This window comes from Lemur catta, chromosome 1 (genome assembly GCF_020740605.2).
Source record: "Lemur catta isolate mLemCat1 chromosome 1, mLemCat1.pri, whole genome shotgun sequence".
In the NCBI taxonomy this organism is placed as follows: Eukaryota; Metazoa; Chordata; class Mammalia; order Primates; family Lemuridae; genus Lemur; species Lemur catta.
Window position 1 is genome coordinate 181624579 of NC_059128.1, and position 26996 is coordinate 181651574.

Here is a 26996-nt window from a genome sequence, read left to right on the forward strand (position 1 = left end):
TATCATTTTAGCCAGAAAAATCATAGGTCTAATGTAGGTGTTTTTGTCTGTTTAAAAACAAAAACAAACAAAAAACCTTTGCCCTGTTGACATTTTGGGCCAAGTAATTATTTGTTGTTGGAGGCTGTCCTCTGTGTTGTAGGATGTTTAGCAACATTCTTTTTGAGACAGAGTCTCACTTTGTTGCCCAGGCTAGAGTGAGTGCCGTGGCGTCAGCCTAGCTCACAGCAACCTCAAACTCCTGGGCTTAAGCGATCCTACTGCCTCAGCCTCCCGAGTAGCTGGGACTACAGGCATGCGCCACCATGCCCGGCTAGTTTTTTTTTTTTCTATATATATTTTTAGTTGTCCAGATAATTTTTATTTCCATTTTTAGTAGAGACGAGGTCTCGCTCAGGCTGGTCTTGAACTCTTGACCTTGAGCGATCCACCCGCCTCGGCCTCCCAGAGGGCTAGGATTACAGGCGTGAGCCACCGCGCCCGGCTAGCAACATTCTTAACTTCTACCTATTGTATGTCAGTAGCACCCCACCACCCAAGTTGTGACAATCAAAAATGTTTCTAGACTGGGAGAAGTGGCTCATTCCTGTAATCATAGCACTCTGGGAGGCCAAGGCGGGAGGGTTGCTTGAGGTCAGGAGTTAGAGACCATCCTGAGCAAGAGCAAGACCCCCGTCTCTACTAAATATAGAAAAAATTAGCTGGACGTCGTGGTGCATGCCTCTAGTCCCAGCTACTTGGGAGGCTGAGGCAGGAGGATTGCTTGAGCTCAGGAATTTGAGGTTGCTCTGAGCTAGGCTGATGCTACTGCACTCTAGCCTGAACAACAGAGCAAGACTCTATCTCAAAAAAAAAAAAAAAAAAAAAAAAAAAAAAAAAAAAAAATTAAAAAGGAACACAATTTTATTTAAAAATTTAAAATAAAAAAAAAATGTTTCTAGACATTGCCAAATGTCCTCTGGGGGACAAAATGGCCCTCAGTTGATTACTACTGGTCCAAAGGACTAATGTGTAGACTTTGTAGAGATAATACCTGAAAACCATATTGTCTAATAGGAAGAGGATAAGTTTAGCAGAATAGTGGTTGTATTTGGTTCTGTCTTGGTCTAGATTTTCACCTTTTTGAATTCTTGAAACCAGTGCTTCTCACACTTCAATGTGCATACACCTGCGGATCTTGCTAATATGAAGACTGAGATTCCATAGGTCTGGAGTTTGGTGTGATATGTTGCTGGTCCAAGAACAGCTCTCTGACTAGCGTGGTTTTTTTTTCCAGACCCCCTACAAAGGAGACATTTCCTAAATAGTGATGAAAGTAAAAAACTTTGCTGTAGTTGGGACCTTCAACAGGAAAATGAACATTCTATGTAGCCCTGAAATCTAGACTCTTTCCCTGAATTTATTTATTATAGATCATCAAAATCTTCGCATCCTTGTGGTCTCTTGGATATTTAAATAGTTTGTTTATAGATACCTATTTGGAACAAGTGATAACAATCATCTTGTATTTCTAATACCTAGAATATTCTTAACAGGTCATGAGATTCTCTTTACAAACAAAAAGGTTAAGTTCTTCATGGAATAATAACATATATGACCTGGGGCAGTACTACACATATGCTGGTTGGAAATGGCATACTAGGGGTAGGGGGGCAAGGGCAATATACGTAACCTAAACTTTTGTACCCCCATAATATGCTGAAATTAAAAAAAAAGAGAATGACATACTCTACATTCAGAACACTGCTTACTGGGAAGTAGGAGCAAGGGATGGGGTAGGGTGGTTGGGCTTTAGCTGTATCTGTGATACTTTGTTTTTTAAATTCTGAATCAAATATGTCTAATATTACTATATTAACACTGGTGACTGGTGGGTGCATTGGTATTACCAACATTAGTTTCTATACTTCTATTTTTGCGTGTTTAAATTATTTCATAATTAGGAATAAAAATGTACATAAAGAATGGATTGCTTTCAAATCACAGTTTTATCAGCACCTGCCTATCATGTGCATTTTCCTTCCAGGTTTTTATTCTGTTCTTATAAACGAACGATTTTGATATTTCTTCCTTCCTCCTTCTAGTCCAGATACATCAAAAGCTTTAATCCAAGGTGGCCTAGACCTTTTTGTATGAGGTAAATATTTTTCAGCTGATCCTTACATTAATAGAAAATAGTATAGTTGCCTGTAAGCATTGTGTACATTTCTAAACTTACTAAAGTCATTTTCATACTGCTGCTTTTATCTCCCTGCCCTAACATGTATTCTCTCTCTCTCTCACTCTCTCTCTCTCTTTTTTTTGGTGCCAGTATGTGATAGCCTATGTCGTTTCCAAGGAATTTAATGTGTGGGCTGCTTATTTGGTCGTATAGTCGTATGTTATAGCATTTTATATTTTAAAAATATTTTATATTTAATAGTATTATCTAAGTCTATCATCAGGCTCCTAGCCTTTCTTATTGCATGGTGGGCTTGATATTTTAGAACTTCTTACACCCTGATTTTTGGCCTTGCCTGTCCTCCCCCAGCATTGTGACTCCTTTGGGTGGGTAAACAATGTCCTCTGCCTCTAGGTCACAGACCTACCCAGGAGGAATCCATTAGAAGCAGTTGATTTTACAGAAGTTACTATTCTTTCTCCATAACTAGCCACATCTCCCTTGTTTCTCAGAAATTCTCCTGCTTGGCTCCTGTGTTAATCTGTTTTCTGCTTCTGTAACAGAATACCACAGATTGGGTGATTCATAAAGAAAAGAGATTTCTTTGGCTCATGTTTCTGGAGTCTGGGAAGGCCAAGATGGAGGGGTTGTGTCTGGTGAGGGCCTTCTTGCTGCATTGTCATGTGGTGGAAGAGCAAATGAGCATGTGACACAGAAAGGGCATCCACACCAAAGCTCTCATGACCTAATTGCCTCTTAAAAGTCCTACCTCTTAATACTGGCACAATGGCAAATACATTTCAAGTGAGTTTTGGAAGGGACATTCAGACCATAGCAGCTCCCAATCAGATCCTCACAGGGGCTGTCTTATCCCTGTTCTGCACTCCCCATGCCCCCTGTCTGGCCTCATACCCTCTCTAGGCTCAGCCAGGGGAAATCTCACTTTCTCCTTCACCCAGAAGCAGGAGCTTCCCCACCCCCACTTGTCTGTCTTCATTACCCAAAACATTTAATGTTTGACACTCATCACAGTTCCCAGAAGGTGCCAGGGACCTAATTTCTATGTCTGTTGTCTTCTTTTCAATTGTCCTATTTCCTGACCTCTTTATAGCATTTGATATTATTGATTTCCCTTTGTCGAAATCTGCAACAAGGTACATTGTAGCCCTTAGCTCCTGTATATCCCTGATCCGTTTTCCTTTGACAAGACGTTTTGTTTGTTTGGTCACTAAGGCCATCAGAACATGTTTTGCCACGCACTGTGGAAACACATCAGAAAACTCTCGGAAAGTTTCCAGTCTAGGGGAAGGCTGAGCAGAGTGTACTTCAGGGCGTGACAAGGGGCCATCATGAAGCACAGGAACAGAATGACGACCCGTCCAGCTTCAGGAATGGTGGTATCAGGGTAACCTTCCTGGAGCACATGATAATGAAGATTGACAAATGACTTTATCAAGGCAAAGAAGGGGAGGGAGGGAAGGAGTTTGGGGCAGAGAGCTATAAGGGCAGGCATCAAGACACACAAGATGATAGCACAATTTGGGGATATGGATTGTCTAACCTTTTGGGTAACATGATGGAGCCTTGCCAATGAGTTGTTGTTACCACCGTTTTACAGATGAGGAAACTAATGCTTAAAATGATTAAGTAACTCATCAAAGGGCAGCTAACATGTGGCCAGATGGTATTCAAACTCGTGTGTTCAATTCCAAGCCAGCGCTCCCCTCCTTCTGAGAGAATTTGGGGCCAGTGTGTTCTGTATAAGTGTAAGTGTGACGTTTGACATTTTTCTGGAGTCACGTCTTTAGGAGTCACTTACCCAGTAATTTGTTCAGGAAAGGTGTGTGCACGCATGTGTATTTGTGAGTGTGTATGTCATTTTTTGGTCAGGTTTTAAGGTTCCGCAAGGTATGGATTCCTTCATTTTCTACAGTTATCCTCCAGGTACCATAGCATAGAGAATCTCCTTTTTATTTGCCAATTTCTAAAAATGTTTATTAATAAAACAAATGTGTTTCTGACTTTGATCTTAACTTTCTGTGTCTTGCACTGATGTCCAAGGAGAGATATTTAATTGGACCACTCATAATGGTGATTAAAACAAACAACATTAACTTGTAAATGGTGGAGACTCTGCTGTGTGGAGAAACCCAGATCTGCTGCATTTGGTTTGGGTACCACACACAGATCTCCTGGGGCCCCTGGCATGTGGAGGGCTCTGTGTGCTGCTGCTTCTCACCTTTGGCCAGTTTTCTTGTGCAGTAGATTGTGAGCTCTTGATCCTCCTAACTTCTGGCCACTACAACCCATTGACTTTACTCTTCAGTTAACATCTAGGTCCGTGACAAACATGCACTAATGTAACTTACAATTGGATGACTTCTGTGGTCACATACTTTAATTGAGGAGCCATGCTAACGACTTCTCACTTGGAAATACCTGCATTCTCTTTTTGGGCTGAATTGCAGGTGCCTAAGAACTTCCTCTTTCACCAAAGCATAACTCAGTTCTGCTTTGACTATCTCTTCATCTTCCTATTCACAGACTCTAAAGCTTACAAAGATGAAAAATCTGAGTTTCTGACACAAGCAGAACCAGCCCTCATTCTCATACAACATTATATGTGAGCATGGGGGCTGAACCATTATGGACAGTGGACTGATTATATCCAAACCTAGTCTTTACTTCTGATTTCATCTACGTCCCTCAAAACACTCTTAGCAGAACTCAGAGCCAAGTGCAAGTCTGGCACAGCCTGCATGCCCGAGAACTCTGGTCTGTCTTCACTGTGTGACTGTGCAAGTGTCTCACGGGAGCTGTTGGTGGAGGGTAAGGTGTTTACAGGCACCTTGTGATGTCCGATGCAAGGTCCTACAGTCTTCTGAGTGCCAAACTTTGTGGGCCGTGAAAATGGCTGCCCATCACTAGCTTCTACAATAGGAACTGCATCTGGGTAGTCAGGATGGATTTGTGGTAGTTTTTCACCTGTAATTCTTTGGAATATTCCAGGATTTCTCAACATGGGCACTGTTGACCTATTTTTGGGTTCCAATTCTTTGTGGGTGGGCTGTATTGTGCATTATTGGATGTTTGGCAGCATCCTTGGCCTCTATCCTTTAGGTGCCAGCAGCACTCCATGAGTTATGATAACCAAAAATGTCCCCAGACATTTCTAGATTTTTTCAAGTGGAGAAGCACTGAAATAAGGCTTTAATGGTAGGTGTGTTTGATATCATTTTGATACAGCAAGAGAGTTCAGCTCTCTTGTTGGGGCCAGACCGTTAACTGTATATTGAATAACTCATCAGCAATAAGGAATCCATATGCTGAGGTCTAGGAATGTGAAGTGGGCTTCACTTCTCTGTTGGAATAGTGGGCAGACAGTGCAGTGTAGTGATTGCATGTATGTGTGTCGTACATAGTGGGCCTTGGTTTAGAAGTAGAGCTCGATTTTTTAATAGCTGTGATATTGTGATAGTTAATAAGTACCTCTGTGTATCCATTTTTATGTTTCTAAAATGAGGGGGTAGTCACAGCTACCTCATGGTGTTCCTGTAAGAATCAAATACGTAGTACCCGGGAGTGTGTGACACAGTGGGAACAGTGGGAGCATAGGGAGTGACTCAGCTGACAATAGAAAAAGCAAATCCCTCTGGGACTGTCATCAGTTTCCCAGAACTTCCTGTGGGTCAGGCTCTCGCATGGTTTATACTGCTTCTCATGTTCATTTGGGTTGATGTTCTGCACTGAAATGCAGGGCTGCACGGGCACGGTAGACCCTTTGCAGAGTGCTCTGGGTTTCCTGGGATATGTGGCACAGCAGTGCTTGCACAAGGGACAGAAGGGGGTGAGCTTTACCCCTGATGGCCCCCCTGTTGCAGTCACAGGAAGTGGTACTCAGCGATAAGGAGCATACTGAAGTATGTGTATGAGGTCCACAGCTTTTCGGCTCTTATTAGGCCACACAAGCCTAATCTTTGATGAGAGTGGCATAAAGCTCTGAATAACTCCTGACTTCAGAGGTTTGGGAAATGATTCCTTTCTTTGTAGCTAGGGTAAGCTGCCTGGATTGTTTTTCCAGCCTGCTCTTCTGCAGCATTGTTTTGGAATATGCAGCCCTATTCCCTGGGGCCAGGCAAGGAAATGCATCTTTGACCTCTTTTTGCCTGACTGAGATGGTGTTTGCATTTCTCAGTTAGGCAAGCAGTACTTAGGCCATCCGATGTAGACCATTAATGGATATCCCTTTGCCATGGGGATGGAGAACGGATTTCCATTCCTGATAAAGCAACAGCTTTAACTGCTTAGCTAAATGTCAGCCACCTGTATATTCAAGTTTCTTGCTTATATAGCAGCAGGAAAAGAATATAAATATCCAGGACTTTAAGTGGGAGTGGAAATACTGCTTAGAAGTGATTCCCATACACTTTTTAGTCCAAAGTATTGTGTATTTCTGCTTGTTTTGTGTGGTGATCCCTGTTGTAGGGATCACTAACCTTTGATTTTTAATAAGATATATTGTGACAATAACTTATGAACTGAGCAATTCTTAAACGAATTTGTATTATTAAACAGAACATGTGACAATGGAGCACCTATATTGATTTCACACTTAGGACTTAAATGTGAAAGGTGCGTTTTTATGCCGCTTGCATATGATGCTTAAGGTGCATTTGAAATCAAATACCTTTATTTTTTTTATAAGTCCTAGGCCCGTAGTTTGGATCCATTGTTGAATGTATGTGGTTTTTTTTAGACTGTTTCGTTTGTGATTATTTCACCTTTCCAATGGATTTCAATAGGAATTAGTCAAGTATACTATGAAAATCTAATCTTGTCATGCCCTAGGGGAGCTTTTAGATGCCATTTCTTTATTGCTTCAGATACAATTTCTGTATGTAAAAAAATATCCTGATGATAACTAGCACTCCTTTCTATTTGTACCATTCACTGCAGTTTTTATGCTCATGACTTCCTTGAACCATGTGAAACAGGCTGGAATCAGTTGTTTTACTCCATGCTTTTTTGTTTTTTGATGCAGCCTACACCAACTTCCTTCTAATCCTCTGAACTCTAATCTTGCTCCATGCATAAATTGCAAGGCTACTTCTCTTCAAGCTATAAATCTGCTCTCAAAGTCCTTAATAAAATCAAAGTAAATATATCTGTAGGTCTAGCAGTAATGACACCCTAGTAGCTAAACGTGCCCAAGCCTTTTCCATTTTCAGATAACAAAGGTAAAACTTCCCTACCCCCAGGGAAGTAGTGATTTCCCAGAATCGGTAAGCTCATGTTGTTTCTAAGTATCACTGTCCACTAAAAGGAACCAGCGCTCCTTGGAAAAATGACTGATTTCAAATCAGGTACAGCAAAGCTATAAAGTGAGTTGAGACATCTTGTGGGCAGAAAGCAAGGAAGTGCTCAGACCAATGGGGAAGTGCAAAAATGGACAGGGGAGCTGACTTGAAGACACTTCTAGATTTGGGACAATTTGGGTATTAACCAGAATGATAGTAATAGATGAAAATACAATGTAAATCAAACCAATTTCAGGAGTTTGTAGTGATATTAAAAATGCACATTATAAAAAGGGAGAATGAAAATGAGAAAGCTCTTTTTTACAGACGAATGCCCACTAGCAAAGGTAGAAGGAATGGTAGAATTAGGAAGTCACCATTTTGCAACCTCAGGGTAACAATTGATTCAGGCAACAATGCTCAATGGCTGCCAGAGGCCACTGGATGAAGTTTTGTAGAACAGGATTTTCTAGTTAGAAACAGATTCCCATGTCATTTAGAGTAATAAAGAAAAAAATTGTACCCCTTCAGCAGGGAGATGTGGTGGTCACTGAATGATCACACTTACCAAAAACGGTATAACCTGACATAGTGCGAATCCTGATATGAAACGATTAGATGTACACAACATACCTATGCAGTCTGTGTCAAAAAAGCTAATCGCGGACGAACAGACACATTTAGTATATGGAATGTTCTATAAAACAACCAGTCTAGATTCTTTTTAAAAAAATCAATGTCGTGGAAAGCAAACATGATGGGATGGGAGGGGGTAGTCCTAGATTAAAAGAGGCCAAAGAGAAATAATGTTATGAATGAGTCATGATTATTGACTGGGGAAGTAGTATAGGAATTGTTTTGGGACAATTGTGTAAATCTGAATACACATTCTATATTAGAGGATATTATTGAATTAATATTAACCTTCCTTAGAATAGTAATGGTGTGGCTAAGCGGGAGAAACTCAGAGATGCATATTGAAGTATTTAGGAGGGAAGGGTCATGATTGCCTGCAACTTCCTTTCAAAATGGTTCAGTACAAGAAAACAAATTATATGTTTGTGTGTGTATAAATTGTATATTCACATGCATTTTGGCTGATACATTTATATTACATGTGGTTCTCAAAATGTGGCCTGGAGAACTATAGAGGTTCCTCATACCCTTTCAAGGACACTATGAGATCAAACCCATTTTATAAGATACTGAGATGTTATTTGCCTTTCTCATGGTACTGACATTTGCACTAATGGTACACGAGTCATGGTTTCTTGGCAGGGGTCTTAGCACCAATCAAGGCAGTGTACCCAACTGTCCTGTAGATATTTTATACCTTGTTGCCATGCAATCTTAGTTAAGCAAGAGAAGAAAAACCAATTTCACTTAAGAATGTCCTTGATAAAGTGATAAAAATTATTAATTTTATTAAATCTTAACCCTTAAGTATGTGTCTTTTTATTATATTAGGTTAGGAGCTGAAAGCATGTGACAAAATAGGAATTACATATAAAGTATTTTTGCCACATATGATGGTTGTCTAGTGGAAGGAACACTTGTGTGACTGAGTTGCAAGTTGAATTAGATGCTTTTTTCATAGGACACCATTTTTATTCTATAAAATGACTGATGGACTATTGTATAATAATTCAGACTTGGATATTTGGCACACATTTTCTCAAAACTGAATGAACTGAGAGACACTTGTCGACAAAAATAAAATTCAAGCTTTCAAACTAAATGCAGAATTATGGAATACTTAGTATCTGTCATTGTGAGCTTCATAGCTTTCCAATACTGAGGCTGAGATCAGTGGCAATATTAATATTTTTTGATACTGTATGATAAAAAGTATCTATATTACAAAGTTCTGCATGCATGTACTTTTTCCAAATCACCAATATATAATGTTATAAAATCAAGCATGGGTAATAGATCCATTCAGAGATCAAGACCGACCAAAGGATTTTCATGTAACAAAGTATAAAGTAATAGCATATTCATTGATATGGTTTTAGACCCCACATTACAATCATGCTTTAAGAAACCGCCACTTATTGAGTTTTGGTGTGCTACCAAAGAAGAAAATCCAGAAGGCTATTAAATAGTTCTTTATTATTTATCTGCATGAGATTGGATTTTTTTCAACATATTTTAACTAAAACAACATTTTGGAACAGATTGAATATGGTAGTGGATATGAGAATACAGCTGTTTTCTCTAGGCCAGATGTCGAGATTTGCAAAAATGTAGAATAATGCCAGTATCCTCTATAAAATTTTTTTGAAGATATTTTTCACAAAAATGTTATTTATATTAACATATGCTATTTTAAAATTTTATAATTTTCACAAGTTTAATTTCTAATATAGTAAATATGGATAGATATAATATACATAAACAAAAGCTCTTTGGGGTCCTTAGTAATTTTTTGGAGTGAAAGGGATCCTGAGACCAAAAATTTGAGAATTTCTAGCTAAAATATATTTAATTATGTTTTATTATAAGAGATTATTTTGTTAGTTTGCTTAATACTTTAGCCCTTAACCTATGTGTATTGTACTAGACTATCCATAAATATCAAAAAGGGATACCAGACTTTTATGAAGAATAAATTTAAAACGTCCCGGTCCCTCACTGTAAATTCTACAGATCACATACTTTTCGCTTCATCTTCTTGAGTTTTTTTGGTGAGGTGGTTTGTTTGTTTGGTTATCCATCCACCAACCAAGGGAATCAGGCAAATAATAATCCTCATGTCTTTCTCCTACTTTTTTTTTTTTTTCTTTAGGTAGCCACCACCTGTGGGTCTCGTGTTCTTTGTCATAGAACTCCAGGCTCCCTAACTGTCAGGCCCACTGTTCTGGCCAGGAAGGAGTGGCCTAATTGTTTAAAGTGTTCAGTGGACGTGTGTTGCTAGATGCTGAATTCCTGTGTACTGGCACGATGCCCAGTTTTCTATGGGATTGATAACAGGTGAATTGGGAGAAGTATCCATTTCCCCTTATTTTTATGATTTCATATTTTTGGCCCCGAGTCTCAGATTACAACTCAAGCAATTTCCCATGGGGTTTTATTCTTGCCAGTATTACCTCTGACTTAGTAAGGTATTAGCAGGGATGGGAACGGAATTCCATTTTTATTGAATATCTGCTATGTGCCAAGTACTGGCATGTCTCATTTAGTTTCTTAGCAGCTCTTTGGCTCTATTATGGTTTTCATTTTTTTTAATAGGTGGCGGGGGGTGGCGCAGAGGAGAGTCAGAGAGGTAAAAGAGCTAAAAAGCAAAACAAAAAGATACAGCGCAAGATCATGGCCGATTCAAATTGAGCTGTTTATAAAGCACCTTCTTTTTTCCATCGTGCCAGATTGCCTCTGTAAAAATCAGAGTCCCAATAATATTGACTATTTTATACAATGCAATTACTGCCATTGTTATGTAAACAGCCAGTCAGGGGGCCGAGTAGTCCTGCACACTCTTGCATCTTCAACTTACATATAAATCACAGTTTTTATTTGACACACAGTCATTTCCTTAGGTTGGAGACAAGGAGGGAGGGGGAGGTGAAAGGACAGTGGATTTGAAGCCAGGTGGCTTTTTCCTTTAAGTCCCATCCTTGGCCTTTATTAACTATGTGATCATATTCAGGAGATTCGTGTCTAACCTCTCTGGACCCTAGTTTCCGAATAGATGAAAGCAGGGGCAATACTAGAAGGCCTTTCTCAACGTCACCTGGTTGCCAGAAACATCCGGTGAGATGAGAGTATCTGTGTAAAGGCTTTAAAAACGGAAGACTGTAGCCGTGGGAGTTCAGTACTTGGAACTGTTAATCAGATGTCTTAGATCTCACTATCATATAAAAATTATGTGAACTATCAATAGTGGTTTTCTCCTTACTCCTTGACTTCTGGGGCTGCCTTTTGAGAGTGTATCTCTTTTCTTTTTTATTAGGTGGAGTCATAAAATTGCTGATATTTCACTACTTTTTACTTCCCGAAATGGTAATTTCATATGGTTGATGCTAATAGATTTAAAAGTTATTAGTAAAATTACACATGAATGGTAAAAATATGTATGTATTTGTATCAGTATTAAAGGGAATATGGCAAAAAGCAAGCAAGCCTTGATTTCGTTATGTTTTTCAAAACTTCACTCTGATTTTCTTTGTGAGGCTATCTTGACTCCATGTGTACAGCCCTAGCCATGTATGACACGTTTTGTGTTGAAGCACGGAAGGCAGCGAGGCATCTCCATCTAAATGGATGGGGCTGATGTGGAGAGTTGGTTAGAGCGGAAAGGGGCGTTGTAAATGCTAGTCATTTTGATTATGTTAAGTGGGATATATATTCTTTCATTTTCTTTTGTGAATCCTTTAAGTAGGGAATACTGGCATGAAAGTTGGTAGATATAAAAGTAAATTAGAAGACTTAAGAGGTTGAATTTTCTCCATTTAGAAAGTCGTTTATTGAGAAGAGCCACCATTTAAAAAATACTAAATTTAGTGGTTTTTAAAATTTTTCAGGGAGGGGGGGCTGCTGTTGCTCCAAATCTCTGCCTTCCCTTAGTTGCAATGCCCTTGCAATTTTTTCAGAAGATGGGGGTCTCTAAAATTTTAGGGGGGCCTGGGAAATAAACTGGAATGGATTCTAAGCATGAATTAAGTTTGAAGAGTATTTATTATTAGTCTAGATTTTTGGAATTTGCTATGCAATTTCTAGAAAAACAAACAGTAGAATAAATTTAACATGTTATATTCCTTGTCCTTGACATCCACAGATTAAAACTAAAAACATTACGAATACTTGATATTTAAATGTTTGTTAAGTTTCAGAGGAAGAAATCAGAAGTTAAAAATAAAAGAAATGAATATTAAAACCTAAGACATTAATTAAAAAACCAGCAACTATGAGACCTATTTAATTTCTATTTCTTTCCTTTGAAAATAAATCGTGACTCACCATTAAATCCATACCAGTGATCCAGGCATTTAGCATTTCAGAGAAGACTTCACAGCCGTCTTGTATGAAGTATTTCACCTTTGGTTTCAGTTTTTGTGAGGTTGTGGCCTTTTGTGCTCTTAAACCAAACCTTCTGTTTTTTGTTTTCTTTCTTCACTGTTTTAGTTCTTTATTGGACTGTCTTTGCTCTGAGGATTACATACGTCATAACCCAGCTGTACTGGTCTGCTTTAACATATTAAATACTCATTTTTAACTCATTATCCACCTATCCACACCACTGTTCTATAATAGGTTAGCAAATTTTTTAAAATAGGAATTTCCTAATGTACGATCCCCATGGAAGAAAATCATGCTATATCAAATTAAAAAAAAATATTTACAGGGAAAAAGTCAACTGGACTTAGTTTATTCTTTCAACTTGAAAAAAATCAAGTTTTGCATATAAATATGTTACCCCCTTCATTAAAAAGAAAAGAATTTAGGAAGTCAAGACCGCAAAAAGTTATTTTACATTGGAGTCACAAATATTCCTTTAACTCTACTCTACATTGGATGGAATTTTCTTACTTACCAATTTTTTCATCTCTTAGGGTCTCTGCAGGCAAGAGAGGAACAGCAACATCAGATATCAGCTGAGTATAGCATCTAATGTTGAGGGAAATAAATTTTGCTTTCTGCCTGAGCTGCTCGTGTTGACCAGTGGGAAACACTGCATTAGCTCTCAAACAAAAACATTTAAAGTGCTCTCTGAAATGTTGACATCTTGCCAAATGCTTGAATGTCAAGTACTACAGATGTCCAGTACTCTTTGGAGCTCAGTTGTAATATATGCTTGTATAAGTTGGATCTGATTCTGATTTGCTTGGGGGTAGACATTATCAAGGCTCAGTCAAATAGTAAATAGTCTGAAACTGGGTATACAGGGAGAGAGACCAAGCAAGTGAGAGCTCCAGCCAGAGGGAGGATAGATTTTTCCCATGCCTGGTTGTGACCTTTTCCTGTGAAGCTATTGAAATAATAGCTTCTGTATTTATTGGGAAGTATTTTCAAGTTATAATTCACACGGCTGCCTTGAAACTTGTTGGAACACAAAAATATTTGGGAGTAAAACATATCTGCACATGTCCCAATTTCAGTACCAGGAGAGAAAGCAGATAGGCTGTGTAAGTAGGTGTTAGCCTGAGAGTATTGACTGGTGCAGGGCAAGAAATTAATAGCTAGCAGATGAGCGGAGACCATGAAAGGACCCCATGACCATCTCCTCTGAGACTTGGCTGACTCACTTCTCTAGCCTTTCCCTGTTTTGGGGATGGACTTGATAAATGACTGTGCCTCATCTACTCCAGCATTTATTCTGGCACATTCCCAACCTTGGATTGGTGCTTTTGGTTCTCCAGTTTTTCTTCAGGTTACCACCTTGACTTAAATCTGGTTTCAGAACACTCTGTGTCCTGGATTGTTACTTGACCCCAATTTCTGGATATTTCCTTCTTTAACAAATTATTCCTGGAGTTCTGTACTCTTAAATTATACTCTGGATTAGCACAATCATAATATATATCTCAGGAGAAAGGGTCTGAGTCTCCTGCACTCTTGTGTGTTTTGCATTCATCCAGTTTTGGGCCTATATCATTAGCTGTACCCATTTTACCAGTTTCTTCCCCTTTGTGTTAGAGAAGCATGCTCATTATTAATCATGCCAAATAAAATTATCAAGCAAAATAAAACAAAAACCCTCAGAGTTCTCCCTTAACCTTAAGTCCCCTTTATCAGCAACCACCCAAACTGTACTATCCAAACTTATTTGGACCCAAACTTATTGAAACTTATTGAAAAATGATGTGCATTTGCCATCTCCACTTCTTCATCCACCCTGCAATCCGTTCTTCATCTACCCTGCAATGTGTTCTACTCTGACTTCTGTCTTCAACACCTCTCTAAAAACGCCCGAAGACCTCTTCATCACCCGTTGCTCAACCCAGTGGACATTTTAAAAGATAGTTTTGTTTAAGTGCACAGTTCAGTGGCATTTTAATTACATTGACATTATTGCACTACCATCACCACCATCCATCTCCCGAACTCTTTTCACCTTGCAAAACTGAAATTCTGTACCCATTAAATAATAATTCTCCATTTTCCCCTGCCTCCAGTCCCTGGTAACTATCATTCTACTTTCTGTCTCTATGAATTTGGCTATTCTAGGTACCTCATATGAGTGGAATCATACAGTATTTGTTTTGTGATTGGCTTATTTCATTTAGCATAATGTCTTTAAGGTTAGTCCATATGATATCATGTGTAAGAATTTCATTTCTTTTTAAGAGTGAATAATACTGCATTGTATGTATACACCACATTTTTGTTTATTCATCTGTCCTTACTTCTACCTTTTGGCTATTGTGAATAATGCTGCTATGAGCGTGAATATACAAATATCTGTTTAAGACCCTGCTTTCAATTCTTTTGGGTATATACCCAGAAGTGAAATTGCTAGATCATATGGTAATTCTATATTTAATTTTTAAGGAACTGCTTTACTGTTTTCCATAGAGGCTGCACCATTTTACATTCCCACCAACAGTGGGAATAGTTCTGCCGCTATTTGCCTTGAACTTTATAGTACAGCAATGCTGACCTGTTCGAACTCTGAGTATCTATGATTCTTGCCTTTTGCTTGGGCTCAAGCCCTTCCCTCTGCCTAGAACTCTCTGGAATAATTCTCTTCTTTCACCTGGCTCATCCTGAATTTGAACTGCATTTCTAAAATTTCAGCCATTTGTATACTTGCTTCTAAATCTTTATCCACATGCTACCTGCGCTATTTAAATCTGACTTTTGTCTACATGGATTCTCCTTAAAAATTAAATGTTTAGTCTCATCTTGAGCAAACAAAGCTTTGAAGTTACAGATTTGTGATTATTTTATCTTTTAATGCATATTGAAATAATTACATAGCTGTTTAATAAATTTGTCTGTATTCTGTTTATTCTGAGTAATTCTTATCCTTGTGGAAACACTACTTTCAGATGCAGTTGGCCCACCCTTCCTCCCGGAGGTCATTTCTGACCACCTCTTACCTCCCTCCCCCTGTTGGATAAACTCATCCTCTTCTCTGTTACTGAAAAATACTGTTCATGTCTCCATCCATCCATTCTTCTATTCATCTGTTCATCCAGTCAAACAACTAATAATTTATTAGTCACCTTCTGTATTCTATTATAGATACTTGTTAGGGGTCCTGGGGTATGATCATGAGTGGTACTTAATTTGCTGGTTTTTAGTTGTCCGCCATTTGTTTCTCCCAACTAGATTGTGAGCTGTTGAGGACCAGGGCAATATCTTAGTCAATTTAGCATCTTTATTACCTACCATTTTTACTCATGAAATTAACAGAATATAAAAGTAAATGTATGTTGAAGTCTTAATTTTATTCAAAGTTTTATTTATGATACTATAGTGTTTTTCATGAATACTTCTAAACATTCATAAAAGCCAGAGGAAAAATATGTTCATTTTTATTTTTGAAATTTTGTGACCTATGATATATGAATAAACTGTCTTTTATATTTATTTTGATATGCAGAAATAGGTTTGTTCATAGGTAATTCACTAGCTGCCAGAACTTGTCTAAATATAAAGAAAACCTTGCATATGTATATTTCAATCAAAACCAGTGTTTGGGGCTGTGTGGATTAAACTTACTTCAATTTTATTTATTTAAAACAATGATTGAAATGTTAAAAGGAGCTGGTACTACATTAGAATGACATAGGAAAAAATATTTTAAGGGGATTTTTTTAAGGAGATTTGTCTATTTTTAATGGTATGTTACATTTTGTAAGCTGAAGGGAGAACTGATAGTTTCTGAAACCAAAATCCCTAAGTCTTATGAGTTCAACACTCTTGGGGGATTATAAGTCAAAAAGTATTGACTAAATCTACTAGCACACAGCTAAGGACTTCGGCATACCTGGGGACATGACAGGGAACCCTGTATAGTGAGATAAATGTATCTGGGATTTAAGCGCCTATTCCAAGCAAAATAGGCCAGTTTAAACCTGAAGAGTATATGCCTATAAAATAGTTCATTTAAGAGGTACACCTCTTTTTACTGTATTTAACTTGATCGTGTCTGCAGTTTTGTACTGTGCCAGAAACCGCTGAACTCTCCCAGGAGGCTCCTCGCCCCCCTCCAAGTTGGAATGGAGCAACAGCAGCATACGGCATGTTTGGTGGTTTTTTTTTTTTGAGACAGAGTGTCGCTCTGCTGCCCGGGCTAGAGTGAGTGCCGTGGCATCAGCCTAGCTCACAGCAACCTCAAACTCCTGGGCTCAAGCAATCCTCCTGCCTCAGCCTCCCGGGTAGCTGGGACTACAGGCATGCGCCACCATGCCCGGCTAATTTTTTCTATATATATTTTTAGTTGTCCAGATAATTTCTTTCTAATTTTAGTAGAGACGGGGTCTAGCTCTTGCTCAGCCTGGTCTCGAACTCCTGACCTCGAGCGATCCACCCGTCTCAGCCTCCCAGAGGGCTAGGATTACGGGTGTGAGCCACCGTGCCTGGCCTGTTTGGTGTTTTTTTTTCCCACCTGGTTCTTAAAAGTGTGCAAAGATATACTTTTTGATGTGGCTTAGATCATATCCACTTCCAAACATACCATCTGTTCTCTCACATCTGGCCTTCGTTAGGCTATTTCCTCAGACTGGAATGGGCCCTCTCAAACTCTACCATTTATGAAGCTTTCCTTTGTCTTTCCAAGGAGAATGAGTGAATAGTTTCCCCCTCTCTGAATTCCTATAGTGCTTAATTTGAGTTCTGGTTAGGCCACTCCTCAGACTTTGCACTGTGTAGTAATGGCTGTCTCTCTTGGTTTGGGGGAAAGGCAAGTATTTTGCCAGTGTTCCCCCAGTCTTATTCATGCAGTGGTTTGGCCTGCCTGGGAAGTGGGGCCCAGGGGAGGTGACTTTTCCACAGCCTCTGTCACCCATATTGCCAGGTGTCCAGGCTGGCTTCCTTGACTTAGAACATCGTCCCCCTGCTTAGCAATCTCTGGACATCTGGCCCCTAAGACCCCAGCTTAATGGGAAAGGATGATCTTTCAGAGATACAAGAAGGTGATTGTTTTAATCAATGTGGACCTCCACTATTCTTCTTTCTTCCTTCTTTTTCTAGCCCAAGAAATTTAGACATTTAATATACCTCTTTTTTATTTTGACTCTTTTCTTCTTTTCTTTTTGTTACTAATTATCTTTCTTTCTTTTTTTTTTTTTTGAGACAGATTCTTGCTCTCTTGCCCTGGCTAGAGTGCCGTGGCATCAGCCCAGCTCACAGCAACCTCAAACTCCTGGGCTCAAGCAATCCTCCTGCCTCAGCCTCCCGAGTAGCTGGGACTACAGGCATGCGCCACCATGCCCGGCTAATTTTTCTATATATTTTTAGTTGTCCAGCTAATTTCTTTCTGTTTTTAGTAGAGACGGGGGTCTCGCTCTTGCTCAGGCTGGTCTCGAACTCCTGAGCTCAAATGATCCTCCCACCTCAGCCTCCCAGTGTGGTAGGATTACAGGTGTGAGCTACTGGGCCCGGCCTTTTTGTTGCTAATTTAAATTAAACTATTATCTTAACATTTATATCAAAAGTCATGCATTTATGTAGTTTAAGAAATCAAATAATTTTACAAAATTTATAATGAAAAAATAGCAGTTCATACTCTTTTTTCCTATGCCCCAATAGCTACATCTTTTACTTTTTAGCTATTATTTTTAGGTATCAATGCCTGTATTTCTACATAACTGTCAGTTATTGGCTTTCATTAGTGTCTGCTGAGTTCATTATTTGGAATATGAAGACTTGGCTCCCTTACCTTCACACTTCCCCTCACCTATATAATTATGTCCACAACTTTTGGATAAATCAGCATCCTTCATTCATATAACTATAAAATAGAGCTATATGAGTATTATTCATAGTTGAGTCTTTACACATATATTCAAAGGGGTTGCAGTTCCCAGCCTCCTCTAGTGACCAGGAGAGACCTTGCTGTCTTGGTCTAATGAGGGCAGGCTTCCCTGTGGGTCCAGGCTGCACATTTTCCCATTTATAATTAGTTAAGATATATAAACTTACTATATAAATGTTAGCTCTTATTATTTCAAAATTATAATTTGAACCAAAATCTCATTTAATCCAGCTCTTAGCTATATGTGTATGAATAAGCTTTAAAGTACTTTTGCTAACAGTTGCAGTTGAAGAAATATGTAATGTCCAAGTATATGTTTATGTATATGATAAAACTTTTGCTGCATAGATGCTTCTTAGCACTCCAGCTCAATAGGCAGAGGACATTTGTGTTGACAAATCCTTATTGATAATTTTGTGTTATATTTAACTGGAAAGACCTTCTAGCTTATCAGTTTTAGGCATTTTGCTTTTGGCAAGTTGCAATTATTTCTATCTTATAAATGTCACATGTATGATACATACACACTTTTAAAACTGTGTTTTTCATTCTTGTCTTTCTGATTGAAACTTGTCTGCTACCAAAAGTCTAGGTCAGGTTCTGATACTTTGCCTTGCTACTCTATTTTGTAGTTTTCCCAGAATCTTTATATTATACTTAATAAGTGTAGTATCATAATGAGCAAGAGCGTTGCTTTTATTCATTTAAAAATGTAGACAATCACTTAGAGGATATAAGTCTCTAAATCACAATTAAGCAGGCTGAGGATTGGCTTGTGGAATTGATGAGACTGTTGGGAGGCAGATTTCACGTAAGAATAAACAATCTGAGAAGAGCTAACAGCCAAATAACTGAGGGGATATAGTAGGAAGACAGTGACTTTTGTTTGTAAAAATGTTGTTTTGGGATTCATACTAATTGGTGCCCCTTATGTGTGATCTATGGTGTAACTTAATATCTACCGTAACTTTTGCCACAGTTCAAAAGTTGGGGATGAGGGTCTAGGTAATAAGCATCCATCACATAGAGAGAGAACGTCTATGGCAGTTAAATATTGCTCAGCAGAAAGGCTGTGGGGGTGTAAATAGCCACTAGCTGCGGCTGTACCTGGGCTGGTCAAGAGCGCCTGTGTTGCCCTGTGCCTTTGCAGACACCTGTGACTGAGCACAAGCCCTTTTCCTGCAGCCTTCCAGTCCTCTAGGGGGACCAGAGCTGGCCCTTGTGGTAAAACTTTAGGCTATCTTTGGCTAGAGTTTTATCCAGGGCAAATGAAGAAAAAATTACAGCAAACTTGTCTACTCCAGCATGGAGACAAAGTCAGGATTAGGTGAAGCTGTGATTCTTTGCAGTTAAGGCTACATAATGTGGTATGTAGAGTTAAATTTGGATTCAAAAGCCAGCTCTGCCTCTTTTAAACCAGGGAACCGTGGGCTGGTTATGTAATCTTTCTAAATCTCTCCCCATCTGCAGAAATGGTCTACTACTACCTACCTCATTTAAAGTTGTTAGAAAGTTTAAGTGAAGTAATTTGTATTTTCTTACTACAGTGTGCAGCTAAAATAGGTGGTCAATGAATAATGGGAGTGGTTATTAATATTATAGGCTACTTGTTTTATAACTTTTTCAAAATTGTATTGTTGAATATATGGTAGACAGAAATAGATTGTTCTGCCTTGCAGTTTTAATAAACGTTGATTGTTATGGAAAGATATAAATTTGAGTATGACTCAGTCACCATGGTTACAGGAAAGCTCTCAGATACATAGCCATACATAATTCAGGGAAAGTATTTCCAAATTATAAACGTAATATCAGGAAGAAATAAACTGTTATGCAGTAGCCTGGTGAACTCAAACTTTTGAAGACAGTGCACATTTGATGGAATGCTTCTCAGAGTGTTTAAATTTTTGTCTCAACGTGCCCAAGGTAATAGAATATATTCTCATCTGTGCTTTATTCTGTGACCTCACTGGATGCCTTGGTGAGGGAGGGATGGAAACAAAGATCTAGCATCATCCAGAGCTGGTGGTCTTCTCCCCCTGTCCGCAATCACCAGTCACACCCTGTTTCTACAGGTAGCATGAATGAGCATTCTCCTTTTTTCCTTGTCAACTCCAGAAGTTTCTTGGGGTTTCACTGTATTTTTCCTAATGTAGACAAAACATGTAGTCCTAAAGGTACCTCTTTGTTGCAGAAATCAGACTCCTGCTCTATAGGAAAGACAAATGCTCCTATGCTAATGACATTTTTAGCAATGTCTAGATGAGTATCTCTTATATTAAGGCCTAGGAGATGCTAAATAATAAACAGTAAAGGCAGAAAACATTATTTTCCTTAGGTAAGGAGAACAAAAGCTAATATGAGCAGAGCGTTTGTTAATGTTTTGTTAGTTCAGCTGACTGGTTATTAATGTATTCTGTTTTTTGTGTGTGGGTGTGTGTGTGGGAAATGACAGAGGTTTTTTTTTTTTTTTTTTTTAAATGGGCCATAAGAAAAAGAATGTTTGAATTTGCTATATAATCTCTTCCCATTTGCCAAATCAAATATCACTTATCAAGTCCATGAATGAAGTATGGGTGGTTTGCCAGGAGTTAGGGTGCTTAAATCCTGTATTAGAGACACATAGATTAAAAAATAAAATAGAAAAGTAGCATATAATATAGCCACTTCTGAAATATATGACATAGTTTAGTTTTAAAAAGGAAATGGTTATGAGAAATTATAGACATTTTCAATCTGTTTTCTCAGAACCCTTTGGAATGGTTTCTAAGTGACCTTGCCTAGAAGGCATGTTTATATAGCTTCTTTCTCTGTAACACTTATTCTTCAACTTCAGTTTAAATTCTCAATTTACTGTATGCCAGTTGGTATGTTGCAGTTAGTCTAAACGTTTACAGAATCTTTATACTGCATATTAATCTTTTAGACAATTGAAACATTTGTTGACCTGTGTTCCTGTTTTTTTTATTTTTGTTATGTGAGAGTCAGTACGTCTGAATGGTTAAGAGCATTGTTTTCAGAATAGATTGCCTTAGTTAGAATACTGGCTCAGTCACACATTAGCTGTGTGCCCTTGGGCATATTACTTACCCTCTTTGTGCCTCAGCAGCCTCATCATTAGGATGATCTATACAAAAGTGATGACAGTATCTACTTCAAAATATTATATTGTTATGAGTGCCTGGCACATAGAAGAGCAAAATAAATATCTGTCATCAGTATTATTTCCTATATGGAGAACTGAAAAAAAAATGCAGATTTGCATTGTGTGTGTGTGTGTGTGTGTGTGTGTGTGTGTTTTAACCATCTCCAAAAGGTAATGATTACTTGGAGAAAACATTGGTTTTGAAATGCAGTGTAAATATAGTATTTAGGGATTTATATTTTATAACAATTTTTCTTTTGGCTATGTTTAGGCTACCTTTTGTTCAAGTGTCATCTGGATTATTTGACTTAGATGAGATTCACACAAATTTTTATATTTCTCATACCCTCCCCTTCAAGTTTCTCATACTGTTCCCTTACTACAGCATTAGAATGGTAACATTTACTGCCTTTTCCCCCACCTTCCCTCTCTAGCTTCTTTTAGGCATTTTGGAAATAGACAACGTAAGAATCAATTTGTTTTGGCCTCAAGTTCAATGTTTCTGGCATGAAACTCCATTTATTTTTGATGTTCCTAGTTAGTGAAGGTACAGACCCAGTATATATACCATTTTAATCTGTGGGTCCTTGTGGTTCTCTGCAGCTTTTATAGGATAATTTGTGGGACTGATTTTCATTCAGAAGCACTAAATGGGAGTTCTGATATGGTATAAGATCACCATGAGATGGATTGGAAAGATCTGGAACCTAGATGGGAACTAGATCAAGGGGATAATCAAATACTCCAGACCCTCACAATTTATAATTTCTCCAGTTTTTCATACTTTCTTTAATTGTTTGTTGGCTTGTTGCTGACAAAATAATTTTTAGTACTTTCTAATAATATGGTCCTTATGTATAAACCAGGTGATGAAAATTTCCTATTATTTTCATGAAGAAGAGAAAGATTCATGAGATGCCATCTGACACTGGTCCTGGGTTAAATGCCAAGAGACCCCTTACAACAAGAGAATGAGAATTACCACTTTCTTAGCTGTCTTTTGTATGACTGCCAAATCTCCAGAGTTGTGGTGCATCTTGAGGAACTTGGGGACTTTGTGTTTCTACCTTTGTTTGCTTTAGGTCTAGCCTCAAAAAATAGATGTGCTTGGACTTTTCTGAGTCCTTTAGGGCAAGTGTCTGCCCACTGTAAGGTAGAGAAGGTGTGGACAAGGTGTGGATTCAGGTCTGTCTGTGCTGCTCTTAACTTCTGCAAGCTTCGCCTTTGCCACCTGTGAATCGGTGCTGATGTGGTGTTACACACATAGGTACGCGCGCGCGCGCGCACACACACACACACACACACACACATTAGTAACAAATTTATTTTAAAACATTTGGGAAATGACATACTTTAAATATACTTGAAGAAAGGGAAACTTTTCTTAATATGTGCTGAAAGGTTCACCTAAGGTGCTGCTTCTGTGTTTTAACTCTGTTTGCATTGATTAGTTATCCTGCCATAGGATCGTGGCCACACACCTCTCTTTGAGAACAATGCATTCTGTGAGGTGTGGTCAACACCTGGCTTTCCTTCAGAAATAGGCGTTCCTTTTGAAGTACAGCTGTATTTTTCGTAATGTCTTTGAGATCTGAGGAGGAATATTTGATTTGAAGTATAGAGCCACAGGAAATATTATACTTTCAAAGAGATTTCATTCACTAAAGGCTTAACCAAAACGGATTTGGATAGGGTGAACTTCTAATTAATTATTCAAACTGGGACACTTTTGAGAGTTAACAAAGACCTTAATTCTAATTACACGGGATAGCAGGAGTGAAGTGGGTCTGTTTCGGACAAACTGGGACATATATGCACCCTAAGGTAGACTGTGGATAAACAGAATAGAATTTTCAAATACTCAGTCTTTTGCAAGAGCAGGACTTCACCAACACCTTAAAATGAGCCTCAAGACAGGCATTACTTTTTCCCTCTTAGTACTGTGAATGCGATGGTGTGCCAATTAAATGAACATCTACTATGTATAAATGCTCTGTGTTAGTCTTTAGGAGGATTCTTTCATCAATCTCTTAAAAGAGCACATAGCATTTTCAAACAAAAGTCCTGGCTTACAGTTCTTGCCCCAGTGTATTCTTTTTCCACTGTTTATTCTCTGTTTTAAAACAGAAGTCCTGGCTTACTATTCTTGCTCCAGTGTATTTTTTTCCACTGTTTATTCTCTGTTTTAAAACAAAAGTCCTGGCTTACTGTTCTTGCCCCAGTGTATTCTTTTTCCACTGTTTATTCTCTGTTTTAAAGCTTACTCCTTCATGACATCTCTGATTGCGTTAGTCCATCTGTTCACTCCCTCCTGTAATCCCTATAGCTTAATACTAAATTATTTGGAACCAATTCCCTTTTTGGTATGTGATAAATATTTTTGTCATGTGATATATAGATGAGATTAATAAGCACTCTAAAAGGAGAACACTCTTGGGGTTCTTTTTGGTTAGTTTTTTTTTTTTTTTTTTGTCAAACACAGCATTCAGTTCACTGCTGAGGATGTAGTGGGTTTTTCACCACATTGATGGATGGGACTTGGGGAGATCACTGGTGGGTTGGGGTAGCAGATCATCGGTGTGTTTCAAGTGTGAGAAGAATGAGGGCTGGTCAAATGAATGGATTTGGTATTTGAAAAGGGAGAAAGGAGCCATAATGTCATGTTATCTAGTCTAATGAAATTGTATGAGTGCTCCATTAAGATTTAAAAACAAATTTTTTTTTAAATTTCAGCATGTTATGTGGGTACAAATGTTTAGGTTATGTATATTGCCTTTGCCTCACCCGAGTCAGAGCTTCAAGCGTGTCCATCCCCCAGATGGTGCACACTGCACCCATTTGGTGTGAATATACCCATCCCTTCTTCCCTACTCCCACCTGCCCGACACCCGAGGAATGTTATTACTATATTTGCACTTAAGTGTTGATCAGTTAAAACCAATTTGATGGTGAGTACATGAGGTGCTTGTTTTTCCATTCTTGATATTACCAGAACGCATTGTGAATTTATGTTGACCTCTCATTTTCTTCTTAGCCTAGGTCTATTAACATCTTTTTAAAGCTAGTTTTTGATGACATTTTACATAAATAACAGCTCAATACTGACCAGCTTTGTTCCTTGGTAATCAGTTTTCTGAGGTGTGTAGGCTTTAGTATATAGTCTTATAAAAGTAATTACCTCCTTATTCTTGTAAGTGACTCTAAATCTTTTTTCTATTTAGAATACCATCCCTGCTTTAGTTGTACTCATACTAAATTATGAGTACATGAGTAAATTATATTCAAAGCTGAGACATCTTCAACAAAGTCAACATGTATTTTTATCCCAAGGACGTCACATGCATTATTCCTGCCTTCCAGTTTCCCTCCCCGGAATGTGGTCTTTGATGGTGTTGCAGTGCCTGGCCCCTTTCATTCTGTGTGTTGCAGGGCAAGTATGGCCTCATAATCCCTGTGTGTTTATCAACTGAATGTGATTGACTTTGATCTTTTGGGAGCAGGGAGCATCTTGATCTTTGGGGCCATGTTTTATCTGTGCATATTTAATTCTGAAACGAGGGAAGTGGAATTTTCCAAACTACATTACACTCTTCTCCATTCTCATTTGCAAATACCCTTGTATCAGAGAGATTAGGGAGGTGTTTTGCATGTATGACTGTTGGGAGACCCCTTCCCCAAAAAGGTGGAGGTGATAGTGATGGCAGGAGATACATTGACAGACACTGTTTTATACTCATATCAAAGCTAGTTTTTAATCTAATTGAACATAAGGAATTTGATAAGTATTTGTTGAATTGAATTAAACTGATAGTCAAGTAAGTGTACCTATGTAGAATTGTGGGGGATAGGAGGGATGGTGGCCATTGCTTGCTAGGTAATTTACGGCATGTAAAGGAGAACTGGCCATTGTTTCCATAGCTTACTTCTGTTAGAAAGACTGCTTGCTTATCTTCAGAATAAAAAACCCAAATGCCCACATAATTCCTCAAGCCATTGGTTCTCAAAGTGTATCTGTATTGTCTGAGAACTTGCTCCAAATACAAGTTCCCAAGGACTACCACCCACCCCCCATTCCTGAAGCTCAACAGGCACATATGTTTTAAAATAAATGTTAAAGTTTTAGCATCACTGTTAAATCAACAATTTTTAACAGCTTTGGGTCATGAACACCTTTCAGAATTAGTTGAAAGCCAGAAAACTAGAAAAATATACAAACACATTTTATACACTAGCAGGGGATTCATGAACACCTGATTAAGTACCCTGATATAAAGTATGTATTTCAGTTTGCAGAATACATCCTATTAGAGTTATTAGATTTTGAGTTATTCCAGTGATTGGTTTTGAGAATTTGATTATTATTCATCTCCAGTATGAATAGCCCTGGACTATGGTTTGCCCCCAACATTTGTGGGGAGAGTTTGCATCCTGAGATGTCTCCAGACAGTAATTCTGGGCCCTGTGGTAAATACAAGCATGGTCTCTGTGGGGTGGCCCTGACACCTGGCTGGCAGCAGTGGGCACCTGCTTGCTCAGCCACAGACTTGACAGAGTGGGGTCCTTTGCAGGTCCCCATGCCAGCCAGCTTGAAAGGGGCTTGGTAAAGCCTACTTTATTTTATTAAATAAAAAATGTAATGGGTTTTTTTTTTAATTCACTAAGGAATGCATGGGCAATGTGGACAAATTAGAAGAAGTGCTGGAAAATTTATCCTTGGGCGACTAGTTATTTTTTTGCACATAATAAAATGCACCAGGAGAAAATAGCAATAACCTTAATACCTAAGATTTACTGAGTTTTTATAGTATGCCAGATACTGTTCTAAATTCCTTATTTATACTAACTTATTAAAATCTGATAACTTCTTTTTTATTTTCATTTTTTTATTGATACGTAATAATTGTACATATTCATGGAGTACATGTCACATCTTGATACAAGCACAACATACAGTGATCAAATCAGGGTAACTGGGACATGATTCACCTGAAACATTCATCTTTGCTTTATGTTGGGAGCATTTGAAAACTTCTAGCTATTCTGAAATACGATAAACTATTGTCAACTATAGTTGCCCCATTGTACCACTGAACATAAGAACTCCTTCCTTCTGTTAAACAGAATTGCCCCTTCACCAACATCTCTTCATTACCCCTTCCCACCACCCTGACCAATCTCTAGTAGCCACCATTCTATTCACTACTTCCTTGAGATCCATTTTTTTTTTTAGGTCCCATATATGAGTGTGAAAATGAAATATTTGTCTTTCTGTGCCTGTAAAACCTGATAACTTCTTTATGAAATAAGTATTGTTAATGTCCCCTCAATTAAATGATAAGGATAATGAGGCATGGTGAGGTTAAGCATCTTGCCTAAGGCCACACAGCTAGTAAAGATTTGAGTTGAGTCAGGGTGAAGCCATAATTCTCTAGGGTGTCTTAAACATGTACCCTCTGCTGGTCCTCCAGTGTG

At 38.4% G+C, this 26996-nt stretch overlaps 2 protein-coding genes across 4 annotated transcripts in view; one reads left to right on the forward strand and one right to left on the reverse strand.

Moving 5' to 3' along the window:
• Positions 1 to 26996, forward strand: part of MED12L (mediator complex subunit 12L) — a 313159-nt gene that overhangs the window by 122518 nt on the left and 163645 nt on the right. The gene's annotated exons all lie outside the window — the stretch shown is intronic.
• P2RY14 (purinergic receptor P2Y14) overlaps positions 1 to 26996 on the reverse strand; it is a 41988-nt gene that overhangs the window by 7259 nt on the left and 7733 nt on the right. Inside the window, exons 1-2 of one of the 3 annotated variants that reach the window (XR_006732608.1) lie at positions 12989 to 13007; positions 12415 to 12602 (exon numbers count right to left, since the gene is read on the reverse strand). Coding sequence is in view for 1 of the 3 variants with exons in the window: in XM_045539475.1 (XP_045395431.1) it covers positions 12989 to 13000 (12 nt within the window). In the remaining 2 variants the exon portion in view is untranslated. Of the gene's footprint in view, positions 1 to 12414; positions 12603 to 12988; positions 13132 to 26996 lie in introns of those variants that run through there. The other 2 variants (XM_045539475.1, XR_006732609.1) reach the window with 2 other exon arrangements.